This window comes from Wasmannia auropunctata, unplaced genomic scaffold (genome assembly GCF_000956235.1).
Source record: "Wasmannia auropunctata unplaced genomic scaffold, wasmannia.A_1.0 LD335844.1, whole genome shotgun sequence".
Taxonomy (NCBI): Eukaryota; Metazoa; Arthropoda; class Insecta; order Hymenoptera; family Formicidae; genus Wasmannia; species Wasmannia auropunctata.
Window position 1 is genome coordinate 747,486 of NW_012027046.1, and position 20,641 is coordinate 768,126.

The 20,641-nt window shown below is 37.3% G+C and overlaps 1 protein-coding gene across 1 annotated transcript in view; it reads left to right on the forward strand.

The window, feature by feature from the left end:
* Positions 1–541: 541 nt before the first annotated feature.
* LOC105455762 (hormone receptor 4-like) overlaps positions 542–20,641 on the forward strand; it is a 37,703-nt gene continuing 17,603 nt past the window's right edge. The window contains exons 1-2 of the mRNA XM_011699322.1: positions 542–1,054; positions 12,624–12,728. Of these exons, the coding sequence (XP_011697624.1) occupies positions 985–1,054; positions 12,624–12,728 (175 nt within the window). The 5' untranslated portion in view covers positions 542–984. The remainder of the gene's footprint in view (positions 1,055–12,623; positions 12,729–20,641) is intronic.

The following is a 20,641-nucleotide window of genomic DNA, read 5'->3' on the forward strand; positions in this document are numbered from 1 at the left end:
TCGACTTGATTCATCGATATCGGTCCTGAAAGAAGAGAAAGTCTCGCGCGCACGGAGTCGATGTTTTTATTCCCGTTTATCCCGTTAGCGCCGTCGTCATTCACATAAAGAGAGATAACGTCGATCGTAAAACGATCATAAATCGATCTAACCTATCGATCCTCCTATCGAATTTTCATTCTTCTCTCGTTGTCTAGCGAGGGAAACTCATGAGAAACTCAACCCTTCCGAAGGATCCGCTGGTCGCTCGTCGTTTCTCGCGAGAAGCGCTCGAGAGAGTGAAAGTTCCTCGATGGCGTGTACACGTACGCACATACGCACGTACGCACGCGTGTCAGTTTTTTGGCATTGGGCGTTGGGATTGGAGGGCCTCGGTTGGTATCGAGGTCACCGGTACCACCACTACCGAACCGCGGCGGCGGATCCACGACTTTGGCGGATCGCATGGCCCGCACGCTCTCGCGACCGGCTGCCCCAAAAAGTTTGGGCCGCGCGACGCGTTCACATCGCCGCGGCTTCTCCGCGCGCGTCGTCCTCTTCCGGACCTGCGGGACCCCTCTTCTTACACCACGGTGCCGCGCGGTCGCGGAAGTCTCGCACGTGTATTTTCCCGTGTTTCGGAATCGTCAGTCATTCTCTCACGAAGAAGTGATCGTCTTCGTGATCGGTTCAATAATTCAGTACAGTGGTACGCTGTCGTTCTCTATCGGGTCTTATAACTTTTAACTCCGTCACGACAGTGCCGTAATGTGTGCGAAGAATCGAAGAGCATGCGCGGAATATTGCTATTAAATTTGTTTTGTAACTCTCTATGCGAACACCCGTGTGAATCCTTGAACAAAAGAATTCGAAATACCGCGTGGATCCTAGATTGGTGCGTGACTGTGATTGAAGTTGGCACGAGGCGTCGGTTCACGGCTGCCCAGGGAGTTTCTCTGTACCTCGCTTGACTTTGCTCTTGAATCGCCACCGCACGACAATATCATGTGCGCGAAGATGAGTGTCCTGCAAGGTCGGCACTCTTCCGTGTGCGCGAAGATGAGTGTCCTCCAAGGTAGGACCATTTCGCTCTTGCAAACGTGATTCCAACTAAAGCACTCGCTTGCGAGGCTCTACTCGAGTCCCCGCAAAGTAAGAATAACAGAGCAGAAAACAGAAATATGAAATATTTGATACCCAGCACACGCATATCAAATTAGAGTAAAAATTTATTAAATTTTTACAAAAGACGTTTCACCGCGTTTTTACGTTCGAATATACCTATTGTATACAATGTAAAATCCCACACACAAACACGAGCATTTGATGTACTTGAAAACGATGGAGTTTGCGACATTTCTAGTAGATACAGCTTCAAATATCAAGTATCAAATTACATCGGTGAAATGGAACTTTCTCTACTCTGAAATTTGAATCATTGACCGACATATCAAAATTCATCCCAATAATGTTGAACATCTGACATTTGTTGAAATGCGATCTTACCGCGAATTATTTAAATATCTGAATTTACCTTCAAATATTTATTATGTTACATATAATAATCTTTGTTATGTACATATAGTAATACATGAGGCTTAATAATTAATTGTCAAAGATTTATAGGCTCGTAAGAATACAATTCAAAGATAATAAAAAAAAGGGCTAATGAGTCAAGCACCTTTTTTTTCATCCTTGAATCTTAATAATTATATTACTGACGAGAAAAAATAATGCCTCATGAAAAAAAAACGAATAAAAAATATAGAATACATTTTTGTAACATTTTCAACATACTACAATTTCCGAAAAAAAATACTTTAAATAGAGGTCCACTTTTTAATTTGTTTTTGTAGTTATATTAAGATGCATTTGATAAAAGATAAAATGCATATCTATGATATTAGTTCTGTATCTATGTACACGATAGTTAAGCAATAAATCCATATGTGATGCAGTTGTAAAGAACAATAACCTGCGATTTCAATTTAAATCATCTATACAGTATATTTCACTTTTCGTTCAAAGGGCGAGTTTCACGATCGCGGTGCCATTCGCATCAGCAATCCGAAGTTGTCCGTTCCGCGCGCGGAAACTGTTTAAGTAGAAACCAGCGAGCGGTAACGAGACAAGTTCTACCGAGCTGGGAATTGATTTTCGAGGTGCAACGAGGTGTCAGTCCGTCGGCGTCCCCGTCGGGTCAATAACACCGCGACACGATTTCACAATTGCACGCTTCGCTAATTACAAATCACAATTGCGTCGATCCGCGCGCTGCCGGCGTGTCGACGCGGAATGCGCGAAAAAGCGCGCTCTATGCCGCCGCTGCTTCCGCGTTCGCTTCCGTTCGACAACAACAAGAGATCTGGAGAGCGAAACCGATACCTCGTCGCCGACGCCCCATTGACGAAACACCGGAGCGCGGATGCTAATCGCGTTCGTCGACTCAAAAATCTCGTTTATCACATCTCTCGAGCGACGAAATTCCGCGCCGAATCGAAAAATGTCCTTCCGCGCGCGTTGCAGAAATATCCACTGGGTTATTCCCCAGAGGAAGACAGAATACAATATCTCGGCACGACTGATTTTAGTATAGGTATACAAGGATGTCCAATAAATATTAATCCCCATGTCCGTTCGGCCGTGATGGTCGATACGATTTTATCTGATCAGCGTGATATACCTGCGGAGCGCGAGACACATTCGAAATCGAAGGAAACAAGGAAAATCAATCCATAATTCTGCCTCAAAGCATACCCATCTTCGCGTCGCGTATTCTCCGACAGATTACACGCGATCGCTATCGCCGATATACGTTGCGCAATCGATTTCGCCGAGGTTGGTGGGAACGTCGCGCGAACTTTTGCTCCAGATTGCAACAGAATGAGAAATGGACTTGAATCGTGAGAGTGTTCAAATTTATCTACGGTCGCGAAAAGAAAAAAAAAATTAAAATGAAAAATATAATTGTTCAAATCATCACAAATTCTTTCTTTTTTTTTTACTGACAAATGCGTCTTTCACCAACATCCAAGCAAAAAAGTCTATTATTTCTTGTGAATTAAAATTCTTGTCTAGTTTAAATTTTATCACTATTTATCATAAAATGTCTTCTTAATTTTAATAATATGAAATAAATACTATAAATATATAAATTTTCTTTTTACATATATTGTCATTTGATGTATGTGTACATTTTTTTTTAATAAATCGCACCTATTCTCTCTTGAAGCTTATTTTTTTTAGGAACTTATACTTCTTTTTATTCATTCATTATTTACTCATGAATGCCTCAATTTCCATTTAAGAAAAATCGATTCTCTAGATTGGCCGTAGGATTCGTTGTTAGAGGACCAAATATCCGGTGATTTTATTGGAACAAGTTATACAAAGAAAGTGTTATATTCGTAAATCATATCGATCATTTCCGATCAATAATTCTTCTTTGTTCCATCACTTTTCCGATAAATTTCGTAAGTTTTCCAATTCGATAGGGAACTGCACTTGGGACTGTATTTCGCGTTGAAAGTGTCGTAACGTACATGTACATGAGTTTGCGGACTTCGCGTACTACGGGCAGAAAACCGATTTTTCGACGAACATCAACGAAGTTATTTGCCATCGTTGTGGCCGTTGCATTGTCGTAACTGCCACCGCGTTGACAGATGCGCCCCGTAACATGTTGCAATCCGTGCACCGCGTCGTTCCAACGGAATTATGAATCGTTCGCATCGCACCGTTCAGCCCTATCGTCACGGATATGAATCACACCGTGTTATATTATAAAAATAAAAAAAATAAATCACGCCTTGACACGAATGCATCTCGGAGCGCTTAACCTTCATACGAGCTACACCTCAATTTATGTTTCCTTTTTTCTTTAAATTAATAAAAAATTTATTTTGTTTTTATAACGTGCTGCAGCACGTACACATCAAATTAGATAAATGCAGTTTTACCGAGTTGGTTTTATATTCAAGTATATCGTAGAGGTAAAGCAAAAAAAAACATGAAACAACAAAGTACTTTATACGCTTCGGAACGCTTCGAGACAGCGTTATTAAGAATGAAATAAAATATAATTTGGATTACGCTGTAAAAACATTAATAAATCAAAATTTTCTTTAGAATAATTTTTCGTAGAAAGATATTCTACATACACTACTAACACTAACATGTTTTATCAAAAACGCCTTATACGAAAAAAACCTTACATTTCATATTACATTTTTAAATTTATGTTTTATATGTAAACTAAAATTTTGTTTTTTATTAAAATATTTTTGAAAAAAAGTTACATTTGCAAGTAATAAAATACACATTATTACCGAACGTTCCTTTTCAAATTTGACTACCCTAACATTCTGTTCACACAAGAGTTAGTCTATAAAGGGCTTTTCTCGAGTCGACGCCAAAGTTTCACGGTGAATCGTCATTGTATTGCTCTTTAAATCACTATGCTTTGCGCAGCGGTTAATTCAGCGTAAGACTCGAAGAAAGTCGGAAAGTGACTAAGCGAATAAAAGGGGGGCAAGTAATCGCGCTGCGTTCGCAACTTCCGCAATGTCGAATCGGCGAACCGTATCGCGCGCCGACCGATTCGACGCGATCGACATTGATCTCAGAGTTCGATTCGTTGTACTTTTTTAAATCATAAAGAGTCAGACAATTTTCCTCAACACTCCTTCACGTTGCAAGCAATGGCAAACGATATTATCCATTTTTGTTGCATTTATTGCGATAACGAAAAAAAGAGAGGCATCACTTCTAGTTTATCATGAAACGTTACAATTTCTCCGTCCATTTGGTAAATAACTGATTATTCTCGATTGCAATTATTAAATATTGCAAAAAGGTATAAATTTTTATTAACGTCGTTTGTATGTACAACTGCGAATAAAAATTGCTTTTGTGTCGGAAAAATATTCTATATCAGTCGACGTTAGAAACCTGACAAATGCGATTACGAACGGTGCGACTTCCGCTCGGGAAAAAAACCAGGTGAACATTTTTCAGCGATGTCCCGTTAAATCGCGCATTCGTGGTGGAACGGGCGAAATGGATCTCGATCCTTTACCGCGGCGCGCGCGCGCGCGCTCGCTCGCTCGTCGCGCTTATGACACAACACGGTAGAGTTTGCCGTAGGAAAAGTAAGGTAAGGCCAGTGCTATAATAGAAACTTTCACTACGGAGGTTCAACGTACCGAGCCACTGACTCTCACTGGCCGTTCTCACTGCTTACCCGAGCATCTGACACACACATACCGGGTGTCTCCATTTCCCTGTACAATTCGCCACAGTTCTCTCGTCGCTCTCTTGCTCTCGAAAACAAATTGCGGGACAATATCTCTGCTGTTTCGTATGATGACGCTCCATTGTCGCGTAAACGTGAAAAGAGAAACGTCGTCGACGCGCGATCCGCGAGCGTGGCCGGGCACGAGGATTCTTTCTTCCGCGGCGGAAGTTAACGGAAACGAGTTAACGTCATTGCCGCATCGTTGTATCAAGAACTTTCATGCAAAGATTGAATTCTATGCTGGTTGAGATAATGCAGAATAAGTGTGTGTCCCGAATGACTGTTGTATCTCTACTTCTACATGTTTATTTCTTACATGTGTAAGATAATACAATGTCATATTTCTCTATTTGAGCATATCTTTCAACCAAGCTGCACAATATTACTAGCTCCAAACAGTAATATAGAGTTACAAATTTCTATTTCTGTTTAGTTATTGTATGTAATTTAATAGTGATCAATATTGTTAATATTGACGAAACTTTTTATTTCAAATTCGGACATTTAAAGCTGATAATATAATTGTTTGAAAAGCCTGCACCATTATTTCATTACTGTTCATAACAAATAAATTTCTATTTTTAAAATTCCTCGAACTGAAAAACTAAGAAGAATAATCTTTTCACTCTTACGAATTTGTATTACATTTTGCGATAAATCAGTCACTCATTGTTGCGTCTACATTACGATAGACGTTCGCGGAAGCAAACTTACTTGCTCGTTTGTTCATTGTTGATAAAAGAAAGATAGATGAACAAGATCGAGATTGGATTCTGACAAGTCGAGAGCAGCAGCTGGCTCTACATTGTGACAACGACACGAAGTGATCAGGAATCTGACCCTTTAAGTAAGCGAATTGAGTCGTCGATACGCTGATATAATCGGCAATATATAAAACAATTGTCAACGCGACGATAATAAAATATCCTTTTGTTTCCAACTTATATAAATCAAATTAATGAAAAAAAATTTTTTGATGGCATATAAATGAATCTGCAATACTTCTATAAACTTATCATTTTAAAAAATACACTGGATATACTGGAAATAATAATGTTCAAAAAATCAAGCAATCTTGTATGTTTATCGTACCGATATATTAAGTAATAATAATTTTTTTTGCTCAGAGATGACATTAGTATAAATAAAAAAAACGTTACCAACTTTCCGTTCAACTCAATATTTTTCTCATTTCATTAAACCAACGATTTTTCCATGAGCTAATTGATAAATAGCATATAAATTGCTACGAATTATAAATTTTACGAATATAAACTTCGTCGATAAAATTATTTTGTTTACAGTAATACGAAAATCAAGAAAAATAATGTAGAATCATACGTCTGCTTTATCTCACTGTCAGATAGCATTTTAATCTGTTAACATACGTGTCAATGTTGACTCCGCATACCAGGTCATATTCATCATACGAATCCTCGTTAGTGCTAACTCCGTTAAGAAACGAAACACCGTGTATAATGACCCCTTTCGGCCGATAAGCAATTTTAAGGTATGCTAAAAGACAAAGATTGTCGTTATCCATGTGGGTCTGCTTAGATAAGTACTAAATTATCTTTTCACATAACGGTGCCGTATGAGAACAGATAAGATTATATATTCACTGGACTGGACTATATAGACTTTCATGGCAACTCAAATATTTTCAGTTGTGTGAAAAAGAACATAAATAAACTAATAAAAAATAAAACAAGATATGATTTAAGAAATAAAGAAATAATGTTAATAAAATACAAAATCTCTATGCGACATATTATATAATTTATTAGTTTATTAATATCTTTTCCATATATAATATATATATATAATATATATATATATATAAATCTTAAGCAAAAAAGGCTACTTGTTGAAGAGAGAACTCGTTGAGGAGTCGTAAAATTTCCTGTCTTTATGAATCATTCCTGAATCGAGACTTTTACACGTGTATATATGTGCACGTGTATGTATGTGTGTCCGACTATTACAACCAAGAATTTGATTATATATTTGATTCGTGCGGAGACCATTAGCGACACGGTACCCTCCGATGAGAACCGTGACAGAAAAGGAAAAAAGAGACTATCGTCTAGGAGATATGGAGAAGCGGACACGGGTATGTAAGTGGGGGAGTTATAGACCTAGGATGTCATGGCGTGGGAGAGTCACTTTCACCGTCCGCGGTCCCCATATAGCGGTAAAATCTACACGCGGTATAGAAAATCGGATGTCTTACTTACTCCATAAACGGACGCGAGACCGACTTTTGAACGATTTCAGATTATCAAAGGGAATCCTCTAATCTAGAGCATTCATCTTCGCGTTCTTCATGTCGACAAAATAATTTTAATCACACGATAATGATTAGATTTAGACGCGATACAGTTTGTAATAGCGATCAGTTTGCGTGAAAAGTGATGATATTTTTGCATATGTTAAACATTTTAATATTTCAATAATAGATCTTTGTTAGACGAAAAGATTTTGCTTATATCGAATAATTTAATAAAAAAAAATGACTCGATTATTGACATTTTAATTGATTGAGAATTTTTATGAGATTCTAATTAATTAACATAATTATGCATGTCATATAATATAACATTCTATAAAATTAGCCAGATTATAGACGAGGTTAACAGTTTTTGAAAAGTAGAAAGTTGTAACCTTTTCGATCGCGAAGAATATAAACACGGAAGGCTAACAACGACACGCGCGTGAAAGGTGTTAATAAACTTCCTATAAAATATGACATAAGCATAAATTTCCGCCATATTCTCTTCACATTCGCGTTTATGATCGTCGCAATTTTAAAAACAATAAAGATACATTCATTACATACATATATATCAAACATACATGTATTTCTTGAAAAATTCAACAATTGTATTGCAAGCCGGTACATATATATCCCACAACTTTTAGTTAACGTTTCCGTTAAAATAATTTAAGAATAATCGTTTTAACCTTTAAACTAATAATAAATATCTTTTTTCAACATTAAAAAAAATCAAATTATATTATCTATATTATGAAAAAATAAAATTCCGAGAATTGTACAAAATTGTTTCATACATTATGATAGTGATTGCGTTACATATATATATGTATATATCAATTAATTCTGTAAGAATTTTTTCGAAAACGTTACACAAAGGAGTGTAGAGTCCATTAGAGAGTACCGTTAGATCTGCCGCAGGGAAACACGAAACGATTCGTATACGTGGAATTTCACGCGAACGCACGGAGAAAATACCGCGAAGTGTACTAGTAGTACGAAACTCAAAAAAAAAGCTCGAGCCCGAGATAGACGAGCTTGCGTGGCTTTGCGCCCGACGGCCGCGCTCTTGCAACTCGCTGCAAAGCGAACACACACGCATGTACATTTGCGTACGTACGAGCACCGGGCCGGGCGGCCTCTCTCAAGAGGAGACCGTCGTAGGTTAGTGCATTGGCTGCACTTTCCGTCTCGGTGTGCGCAACGTATAGTCGCGTCGCGGTCTCCCGCGCGAGCGGGCGCGCGTGCACGAGCGCGCTCGTCCGCGCGGCGCGGCGGCCGTATGCATGCATTGGTTACGCAAGAATAGCGGCGTGTGTGAGAGACTGCTGACCCACATACGGCAGGGAGCAAGGACCCCGCGCTGTACCGCGCCGTATAGCCGACCGAGCGCGCATACATACGTGTATGTGATGTCGCGCGCGCGCGCGCCTCCCCCTCCGACGTGCACATGCGTGCCTCGCAGCAACGTGGATCGTGGATGCGCTCCGTTGCCTCTCGCTCGTTGCCGCAACGTGCCATCTAGCGTCGTGCACGTGTACCGACGCACGCGTTCGCCTGCGCGCCCGGCTGATTAAGCGTCGTTCACATCACTTACGCGGCTGACCGATGCTTGACTGTTCGAAAATCCTTGATGCTCGAAAATTTTGTCCCTTTAGAATATTTATTTTTATTGACTCGATTGCTAAACAGGCTTCTATCAAGCCTATTTATGTGATTTATCTTTATTTTTAAAACTGATTTACTCTGTGGCTTTAAATACATTTTTTCTAATTTCATAAATCTTTTAGTTTTTCGTATTCAGATAAATCTTTTTAATTAATTTTAAGAAGAGTTTTATAAATAACAGTATTTTCCCACATTTTTGAGGAATATATCTCGATATAATTGATTTCGAACAACAGTAGCCGTTTAATAACGCTAGAAAATCAATTATGTCGAATTACTGTGTAAAGTAACAAAGAACTCAACTTAATTTTCAAGATTTTTAAATAATAATATTTTCCACATTTTTGCGGAATATATAACCGAGAAATATCTCCAAGCAAATTGATATTTCCAACGGCAGCCGTTTAATAACGCTGGAAAATCATTTACGTCAAATTACTGTATATATAAAGTAACAAAGAAACTTTAAATATACAATAACAACTTATGAATAAGAAACTAACTAGACTATTGGACGATTTGCGATTGGATGATGTTAATTAAACATGAAGCTCGCTTGTAAGTACAGCTACTTCTTGCAGTTAAGACTGCGATCGAGCGGGCGTAGGAGTTAGCCTGGCAAGAAGTTCTACGGCATGCTAGAATAAACAACTTTTGAAATGGAGACAGACAATGTTACGGAATATTAATGTCACTCAGATTAGTTGAACAAAGTTTGCGCGCTGAAAACAAATAGAAAGCCTCGTATACGAAGTGTCTGCTTTGATGAACTTCTCTTCCAAGAAGCACCTTCACTTCGGCAAACAAGCGCTCCGCAATATAAATGCATCTGTGATAACGCTATAAACATTTACGAAAAACGCAATTAAGATTTGTTGTAGAAGAAATGCACGCGTGTACAAGGAAATTTGCATTAAATAAAATAAGAGTTTACCGATTTATCGAAATGTCGAGCAGTATTATCATGGTAAACGATAGTGGCGATGTTATGAGCGATGCGCAAAGTTCTACGAGGAAACTCATGCGTTTGAAATTCAAATGCTAATCGAATGTAAAATTTGGCTGCACACGTCACAACGCATGACGGCGGGGATTTGCGTGTGAACTTTCGTTCAAGATTTCTCGAATAATATTTTGTTACTGTCATTTTGTTACTCAATTAGCATGAGACGCGCGTTGCTTCTGTCTCTAAAGCGTAAGTTACTTCAACGAGATCGTTAGTGAAGATAGGTATATCACGTCCAACTTCCGTCCGAGTAAATTCCGGAGATGCTTGAATCTGGTACTTTAAACGTTTAATTGGAGACAACTCGCACTAAGTAATTTGCAAGCGGTATATCTTATTCTCAAAAAATTATTTTTATTGCAGGGCAGCGTGAGGTTTATCGCAGAATCGTCGATTAATGTCTTTTTTCTAATGAATGTCTTTGTGTAAAATATTAATTTTATGCGGATAACAAATCGTATTTGACGTAAAACGCGATATGAACGAAAAACACATCGGTGTATATTTTTTTTATTATACCAATTTTATTTTACTATACAGAAATTGTATATTCTTTTTTTAGAAAATAGATATAAATATAGATTTATTTATAACTTTAAATACATTTTTTTAGAATAGAAAAATTACTGTTTGGAAAGGAACATTATGGATTAATCCTCGATATTGTTATATTTTGTTCGAAAAATTAAGATATTTTATTACTTCAAATTAAGCACTTCATTTCAAACTAGTAAAAAATATTTGTATTCAAGCCTTGCATTTCAAAAACTATTCCCCTCTATAAATATACAAAGTTATTTTACGAAAACATGAAAACGAACATTGTGACGTTCTGTCACATTATGTCCATTTTGGCATGTTATATTTGCATTTTAAACGAGTACGCATGTATAATATTTAAAACAAAAAAGAAAGAGGGAAAAATTACGATAAGACGCAGAGTTCCAAAAAAAAAAAAATGTATCGCAAGGCGTAAACATTGTTGCAACAATATGAGCGCCAGTGCGCACGTTTCTCAGAACGAAGAGACAAACGAAGCGGCGCATAAAAATTTGCACGATTGACGCGTGCATCATCGCCCTTATTAAAACGACCCGCGCGCGGGCAGTTAGGTCGGGGCGCTGTCGTAAAATCGCTTAGACGCCCGATCCCTCCGGCCCGTACGTCGTCGGCGCAAATTGTTCGCCGTCTCCGGCGGCCCCGCGAGCCGCGATAATGCAAGCGCGATTTGTTATTATCGCCGGCGTCGCATTATTAAAATGACCCCTCCCTCCCCGTTTCATCGCGGTCGTCTCTCGTATAGATCTAGTCTCTAGTCTAGCGCCAGATCGAGACGGGCGCGCTCGTAAAACGCGCGCCTGTACAAGCGCCGATCTCGCGGGAGCATCGCTGCGTCAGCGAACGAAGAACGGGGACCATTCTCTCTCCCTCTCTCTTTTTTTCTCTCTCTGCCGGGGTCCGCCTCTAATTATTTCATTATACGGTACATTGTACGGCGCGGCAACGGGGATCCCCCGAGAACCCCGTAAAACGAAGACGTCGGTTTCGTGTCGCGGTTTAAAACGATACATGTATCGCCATGCGACCGATCCAATTGTACGTTATTGCCGGCTAAAGCGGGGTTAATGGCGAGCTATGCGTTCGCCGTAATCGTCGCGAACGCGTGCGTTCGTACGCGCACACGTACTTTCACGTCCGCGGACAGTTCCCGATCCCGCAAGTAGCCGATCACTCGCTCACATACGCGCGAGATGACTCCCCGGATGATTACATCCGACGAGAAGAAACGAATTGATAGAAGGGCGAAATCCGCGGCAGAAAATGTAAAATGTAAAATAAACGATTCTGCGAAATTTTTTTTCATGGTTACTCGAATCACGGTTCACGATATAGCGTCGAGCTCGTGAAATCGAGCTTTATATTAAGAAAATTACATTGAGAAATAGGAGAAGATCAATGCTTTTGTAAAACGTAATATATAGAGTAAAATATAAAATATTTTTATATTTTTCAATTTTTTTTATCGAATAGTTCATCTGTGATAGGAAATTGAAGTTTACTCGTGATTTAACGTTAAGAATGATTAACTAAATAATTTCAATTTTATATTTCGCACAGATTCGTTCAGTTATACAAGAGAGAAATGAATTATTCATCTCCTGATTATCTCCTAAATAAAAGTTAAATCTCAAATCTCATTACGAAACAAATATAAAAATCATTATCGTATAGCACAAAAATTTATTCAAATATGGAAATAAGGATATATTTCAATCTAATACTTTAAATATTTTCACAAAGACAGTATCATTTAGAAATAAATTATGCAAGCCGATTTCGGTTATAAATAATTTATTTAACAAATAACAAAACTGATTCTTGTCATTTTCTGCTTTCAGGAATTATGACCCTTCCGAGCAGCCCGTGTGAGATAGAAAACATGAGCTTGTTTCAAGACCTCAAGTTGAAAAGGAGAAAGGTCGACTCCCGATGTAGTAGCGACGGTAAGAAACGTCTCGGAAATATGTTATAATATCGAATTAAAGTCCCACATTCGTGTTGAATTAACATTAAATAAAATTAACATCAACTCTACCGCAGAAAATGCCGGACGTAAAAAATTTTTCCGCAAGAGTACCTCGTAGCGAAGCCTTTCATACATTTACAATATGTCGCAGCGTTATTATTATCTCTCATCACGTTTTATTTAACCCCATTGTGTATATTCAGCTTATAGGTAATATAAAATATCTCGATTTACAGCAACCGCTCGTAATAAAGCAAAAAGAAAAAGACAGGCAATCAATGTAAATGCAATTAATTATAATAAATTAAACATTTATAATAATTCCAAGTTTATACACCTATTTCTATATTAATCTATTCTATCTTATCTATTTCAAAGTAATAAATCGCTGATCGCAAAGTAATTTTTTTAAACTTGTTATATGAGCATTTATTCGTATATGCTATAATTTTTTTTCATGTAAGCAGATTTATTACTTTAAATAAAAATATATTACTTTAAAATAAAAAATAATACATCACTCACCGATACGATGCGCAGCGACAGTTTACATTGAAACCACGGTGGAACTGTAAAACGAAAATATATACGTAAATTATATTATAGTAACATCCAGAATAATTAATATTTAAAAGAATTATAGCATACATATAAATATTTAATAAATAATTAATTCTAGTAAAGTAAAAACAAGTAATCAATGAAATAAAAAATAATAATTTATTCATCCTATAGTCATTCCGCGATAGCCTCTTGCCTCGCGAAAACATCGTTAATTACAATCACACGTATTAATCATCAGAATAAAACAAACGCACGGCATTTTCAATCTTTTAATAAAAATGCACGATTAACTTCACTATTGTACATTTCGAAAGAAAAACGTGAAAAAAAGTATGAAACTCTATGATTCGCTCGATTTTCGCTCGGTATTTCGCAAATTAGTGCAACAACTACGAACGAAATCTCAAATGGCTTTCGACGACTCACGAATGACGTGCAAAGACCGAATTTATGATATGCAATTGATGCAATCATTCGAAAATATGTAATCGAAACTCAATATTGCACGCATAATATGTTCCAAATTAATTCAATGAGATAAACGTATTAACAAACAATCGATAACGCATTTTCCATTATTTCGATCCAACGATTCGCATATTACGGCGCGCTCTCAATCCGAAAGTAATATGAGCAAATTACGTTTAACTTGGCGAGAAATTTAAAGCGCGATACAAGCTACTTCGAATCTAAGCGTTAAAAAGATCATTATCGCCTACGTGCGAATATCGCGATAAAACAATACTTATAATCCATAATTACCGTCCTTTACAGTTGAATGAAATTACGCGAAATACTTGCGTCGATAAATACGCAATACATGCAGCCGTTAATCGTGGATGTTAATTTATCGCGCAGGCCGGTAACTAATTGTATCAATTGTAGGAAATAATCGCGTTTCGCGTTCTTCTAGTATTTCACTCGATCGCATTTCGATGAGTAATATACGACACACGTGGTGGACACGCGTCGCTACCTGCCGATTTGAGTCTCTTCGCGCAAATGACAAAACGACCTTGCTTACCATACAAGCAGTAAGGCTGCACATTAACCAGTCTATTATGAAAAATTAACATACTATGATATATAAATATACAATCAATATTCTGTTCGTTATTTTTTAACTTAATTTCAATACGTGATCTATTATCAGACATTTTGCGCTTTGTTTTGCAAACATATTAGCGCCGTCTAACAATTATTTAACTGACAATGAGAAGACGTTTCGAAATGCAAATACTGTTATTTGAATTCTAATTAATGAAAAAATTTCAAAGTATTTCAATTTGATTGATACATATGTAAATGTGTATTACTATTAACACACGCAAATTATTCCTTTCTTTTAATGATAATTTGAATAATCTTTAGAGTAATTTATAATTCTTAATTTTAATGCTTTAAAAAATTATCCTTAAATCTCAAGTCAGATTTTTCAGATTTCTTTAAGAGTAACCATTTTGTTCTACGTTACCTCGGAAAAATATTATTAAAAAACTCATAAAAAGTATCATTAAAAAAACAATTATATATGATTTTTCCCTGGAATCGATTATCGAACTACAAGAAACAAAACTCGATCTGTGTCTCAAAACAAATTCCCTAATTGTAAAACCTTCAATTGAATCTCAATTGCAGATACAACATAATGAATATAAAATTGACCTTTAAGATCTATTTGTTGAATCATATCACGTCTTAAGACCGTTTTCAGCCGAGTTTTTCAGCAAAAACACGACTATAAATAGTCGTTAAACATCGACTAGAGACAAGATAATGCCTGGGAACTAGATTCGATTCTAATGGTTGACGTAATCGCGTCACGGGAAAGGATCATATATCATTGTCGAGCAAATTATGATGCACTGGTCTTTTCATATATATTGAGATTACTTGGAACGAGATGTAAAATTGACCAATGCTCAAGCATAACGATTATTTACCACCCAGTAATAGAGGAACGGGATTTGATACAGGCGCAATATTGTTGATTTTTACAACCAACAATTACGGCGAATGAAATATCGCTCTAGTTGTAGACGACGCAATTAATCTTTCCACTTTATGAAGCGTATAAAAAATATCGTTACACTATTACGGAAATGTGCGAGTACGTACACGTGCGTACATCACTTTGTATTAAAGGAAATTATTAACTCTTAACGATATTTTTTAATTGTATTAGTATTTTCATTTTTCTATATAAATTAATATCTATGTTATTATTATATCTTTGGCCATATTTAATTTCAAAAAATTAATTAAAGAATCAGTTTCATTTCTGACAAATAATTGGATACGTTTGCTAAAGAAAATTTAATTCCGCACAAATGTTTCGCTATGAAATATATTCTTAAATTAGTTTTCGATAAGTTTCTACATGATTTTTTACATGATTTAATTTAAACTTTATAATCATGTTTTAATTGTATTTTGCGACAATATATTTGATCGCACAATTAGAAGTCGATAACTATCGCGACAGAATTAAATACACGATCGATTTTGCTGTTCCTTTTGCAAAATATAATAATTCTACCTTAACGGTTTGCATTTTCGATGTCAGCTTTGCTGCATATTACCTTACATTCGACCTTTTACATTTTACAGTCTTCATTATTCACTATGTATCGCGCATGTTAATACGATGTACGTACGTCATAATCGAAATTTTGTTGGCATTTTATTGTATGGAGTCTAAAATTAACTTGCACAAGTGGAATAATTACTCAGAATACATAAAATTTCGCACAACCAAAATTAAATATCTTGAAAACGATATGCATGAAATATGAAATATCCCGCAATAATAAATGCTTTTTAAAATTGGTACAATAAAAATAACTGTGAAAAAATCCTAATAAGCGCGAACACTATTATAATTATATAATATTCGATACTAATAATTTTGGTCGGCAGTAAATCATCTTCGAATAATACACTAATTAACAGAGAAAAGAATAAGTAGTGATTAATTCCGCTATTTTAATCATTTTATAATTTGATCCATTGAAGACTAGTCTATTTAAGAGCGTACGAGAATCTCTCCATTTGTAATGAATTCTCTGATTAGTCTCTGATTACGTATTTTCTTCAAGCAAAGATTTCTTCCTCTTCCACTTATAATTTTAAAAAATATATCTATGTGGTCTATAAACACATCTATATGCTTCTTATCTCATACTTGGATAAGAAATAAATTGTGATGTATTTGTTATTCATTAATATATAATTTTTCTCGAACGCGCGATAATGTGTAATCTCCTATGTTTCAATCATCAACCCTTCGACGTATATTGCAACCACCATTCACGCTCTTCATTCAGTCCCCCGATTTCCCGCTACGCGCACGCGCTTATCCCGCACGTTTCTCGTTCGCGCGCTTCCTCTCCCTCTCTCTCTGTTTTTGTCTCCCCACCCCTTTATTCAATTATAACAACAATACGTTACATTGCGATGTAGCAAGCGATCTTCACGCGCCCGTCTTCTTATTGTGTCTTTATGGCAGCTTTCAAATGATAGACGAGAAAAGGAGGCAGGGGGAGGGTGGATGCCGGCGTGAGGGCAGAGGTTGAGTCGTGGGTGGCGCGACGACGGAGTCGCTAGCTAGCGAGGAAGCCAAGTCCAAGAGAGACAGAGAAAGGAGAGAGAGGGACCGGGGGAAGGGGGGAGGGGAGGGGGGTTTGGAACGGTTGCTGCTGGCGGTGCAGGGTTGAATATCAACCCACGCGGTCGTCCCGGACGTGCACCGGTGCTAGTTCGGTTTCGCCTGAACTCGCGTAACCACGCGGCCCCGCCGTCGTCGCGCGCTCGTCGCAAACAAGTGCCCGCGAAAAACGAAAAAACGCGCCTGCGAACGAAGAACGGAAGGATCGGTTGATTGTGAGAGAAGGACGGAAGGAGTGACGGAGTCGGACGATGGAAGCGAGTCGACGACCACGCGGTGGATCGTGTCGGACGAGCGGGCGATCGGCGACGACAACGTGGACGACGAAAACGACGACGACGACGACGAAGATGACGATGGCGACGTCGTCGTTGACGTTGATGTTTTACCCATGGTAGCCTCGCGGCGCGCGTCACATTACGACGTGTTGCCGCGGCCGCTGCACCACCGAGCTGCATCGATTTTTCGACGCGCTCACAAACACGACTGATACCAATGACCCTCGACCTACGACCGATTTAAAGGTCAGAGGCTGCGTTAATGATTACGGAATGTTGTCCGAACTGGAGTGAAGATGCTGGAAAACGCGTAGAAGAGGAACTACATTAACGCGAGTTCCAATTCTCGACGATACACGATCGAAAGGAGATCGATAAGAGAATCCGGGAGATGTGTATCGCGCGGACGGCACTCATACAGATTACCCTAGGAGAACGTATGCTCCGGCGACCGGTGCCGTGACCCGCGGTCTCGCGAAATCATTGATCTTCCTCCGACCGCCTCCGCCGCACGTGAACGTCACACAATTCAACGAGTATAACGACGCAATTACTCGGCGACGCCGCTGCCGTGAGCGGTGCTTGCGGATGTCGCGAGATGATTGTTCTAACGACAATCCCTTTGTAAAAAAAATACTTGTTGATTTGTTGGAAGACGATATTTACAGTACAGTAGAGGATTGAAAATTGAGAAAGAAATGACCGATCAAAGCAACGTTGTACCACTTGAATCGCAACGGTCCCGTGTGATTTTTGCATACCACGAACGAGAAGTAGTAACGTTGTTGCTTTAGTCAGACGGCTCTTATCCGCGCTTCGTGTGTGGAAACAACGAATTCATATATTTTATGCAAAATGACATTATCACGAACATATAAAGTATAAAAAAGAAGTACGTCGTGATAATTACAATTATAGTGACTAATTTTGTAAGATGGATCAATCGATTTCTCGATAACCTTTGACGTCAATTTATCGAAAACATAATCATATATACACTTCGAGAATGATGTATTTTTTCTTACATATTATATTCGAAACAGGTATATATTGTACAAAAAGACCAGATTCTATTTTCATGTGCCAACTACACACACACACACACACACACACAAACAATCGTCAACTGAGAAATGAATAGAAGAAAATTATTTTACATAAATTGATAGAAGAAAATCATTTTGCACAAACTTAGAGTGATCTACCAGATATATCCTTATTTACGTATTGATATAAAAATGAAAGATGCTTCTTTCATGAATTATGCGAATATATAGATAAACGACAAATACAACGATTTCTATGATATCAAAGACAATTCGTGAAGAGAATAAAACAGTACAATCAAGAAGAAAAGCGGAAGAAGACAATATCAAAAAATCATTGTTACAATTCATATGATAAATATTCATATAAGTGTCAAACTTAATCATTAATAATTACAAGTGCGGATCAGATAGAATTATTAAAAAAAAATGTTTCCCTTGAGAAGTAACGTTTTTATCGCCACCGCCACTAATCTTCATTGGACTCAGCAAGATCGGAATCCACAAAATTGGAATCCACCAAGCATGGACCTGACAGCCTTCTACAGAATGCAGCAAGAAAACAGTTTTCTGCCCTACTTATCGCTATATCAGCCCTACAATAACTTTTTAATGGCGTCGGATCAGAACTACTTCAGGCACTTTACATCGCAGCTCAATCCTTATTCCACCTTCAATTATTACATGTGTTTGGACGCGAAGAACTTGTACGCATCGCTCTTCGGTAAACAATGTACTTACTTTCTCGAGCATTGCACCTACTTGAGCGATGCTCAACACTTATACTAATAATATAGAGTGCCTCCTCGTGTTTCCATCCTGTTGTTTGTTTCAACTAGTTCGGAATCCTTGACCAAAATTTAATATAATTTTTCTTTCAGAAAAATATTGTGGGAGATTTTTCTCTCTACTTTAAATTACTTGTCTTGAATACTTTAATAATTACAGTTTGAATTTTTCCTCGGGGAAAATTTATTGTGAGAAGTTACAATATATTGCATATATTTCCAAAGTTTCTAAAGTTTTAACATTGCATATTTTTATATATATAATTAATAAAAAAAACACGATAAAATTATTTGAAAGTTCGTTGCCACGGAATTATATTTGTTTCTCGCGTTGTACAGTTTCACATCTCGGTCATGTAGTTAATTCCGTTTGCAACAATAACAGTGTACCGAGGTCGCGAGTTTAATTCATATGTCACTACGTCACAATATATCGGCTTACTTAAACTTAGAATAAATATTCCGTCAAGGCAAGGTTTAAATTAATTAGAGATACAAGTACAATTTAATTAGAAGATTCTCTATTTGTTTTTAACGATCCTTTTTCTCTCCTATTTCGCTTATCGTTTATAATCCAGAATCGACTTTTTTCAAAAAGATTAATTTCAAGTTAGTTAAGGAATCCAAGGAACTGAAAAAAATATATAAGTGAAAGGAACGGTGAAAGCGGTGTTGCGTAACTCCATGATATATAACTGCATTATTACATTACTAGGAACTATTTCTCGAACGTTTTGAAAAATTCGGCTATGAATACAAAAGATCAATATCCTCATCACACTTCATGATGGATAATCGTCATTATCCTTAACTATCATTGTTGCGCTAAGCATACGTCACTCATACATCATCAGAGCGCATTGACATTAGCAGTCGATCGTCAATCTGATATACGAATGCCGCGCCGCGTGTACGGCTAAGCGAAATATAATTGTTCTACGAGAGCAAAACTATGACCGATAGTCTCTTCTAATGATCAACAAAGACAAAAGGTAGAGATCCGATTCGATATCTTTGATTTGGTAATCACGCGAGACAATTCTCGATATTTCGCGATATCGGTACATCACGAGTCCACGACTGAATAATCCGCTCGGCCAATGTCCACGGCGATCGATCTATTAATAGCTCAGAAACTGTCACCTAAGTGTCTATAATCATAACCTGGCCTCGTTAACTACATTCCTTCCTTGACCTCGAGCAACCACATTCTTTAATTCTTTTCACGATAAGCAACATTGCGAACGGATATTACACTTGGAACTGTCGCTTCAAAGAATATAATCTTTTTCGGTTTAAAGAGATAAAAATATTTTCCTCCAAATTTAACAAATATTCTGAGTTTAAGAAATATATCTTCTTGTTATTTCAAAATTTTTTAATTGAAAATTATTTTGAAATTTAAATTTATGTACGATGTATATGTAGGTATATCTCTGAAATGATATAGTATAATCGAAAAAGGAATGATTTGTTATAAAAAAAAAAAATAAATCGATAGTTCTAAATAAATTTTCATCAAAGATTATTATGTATATAATTTTTTT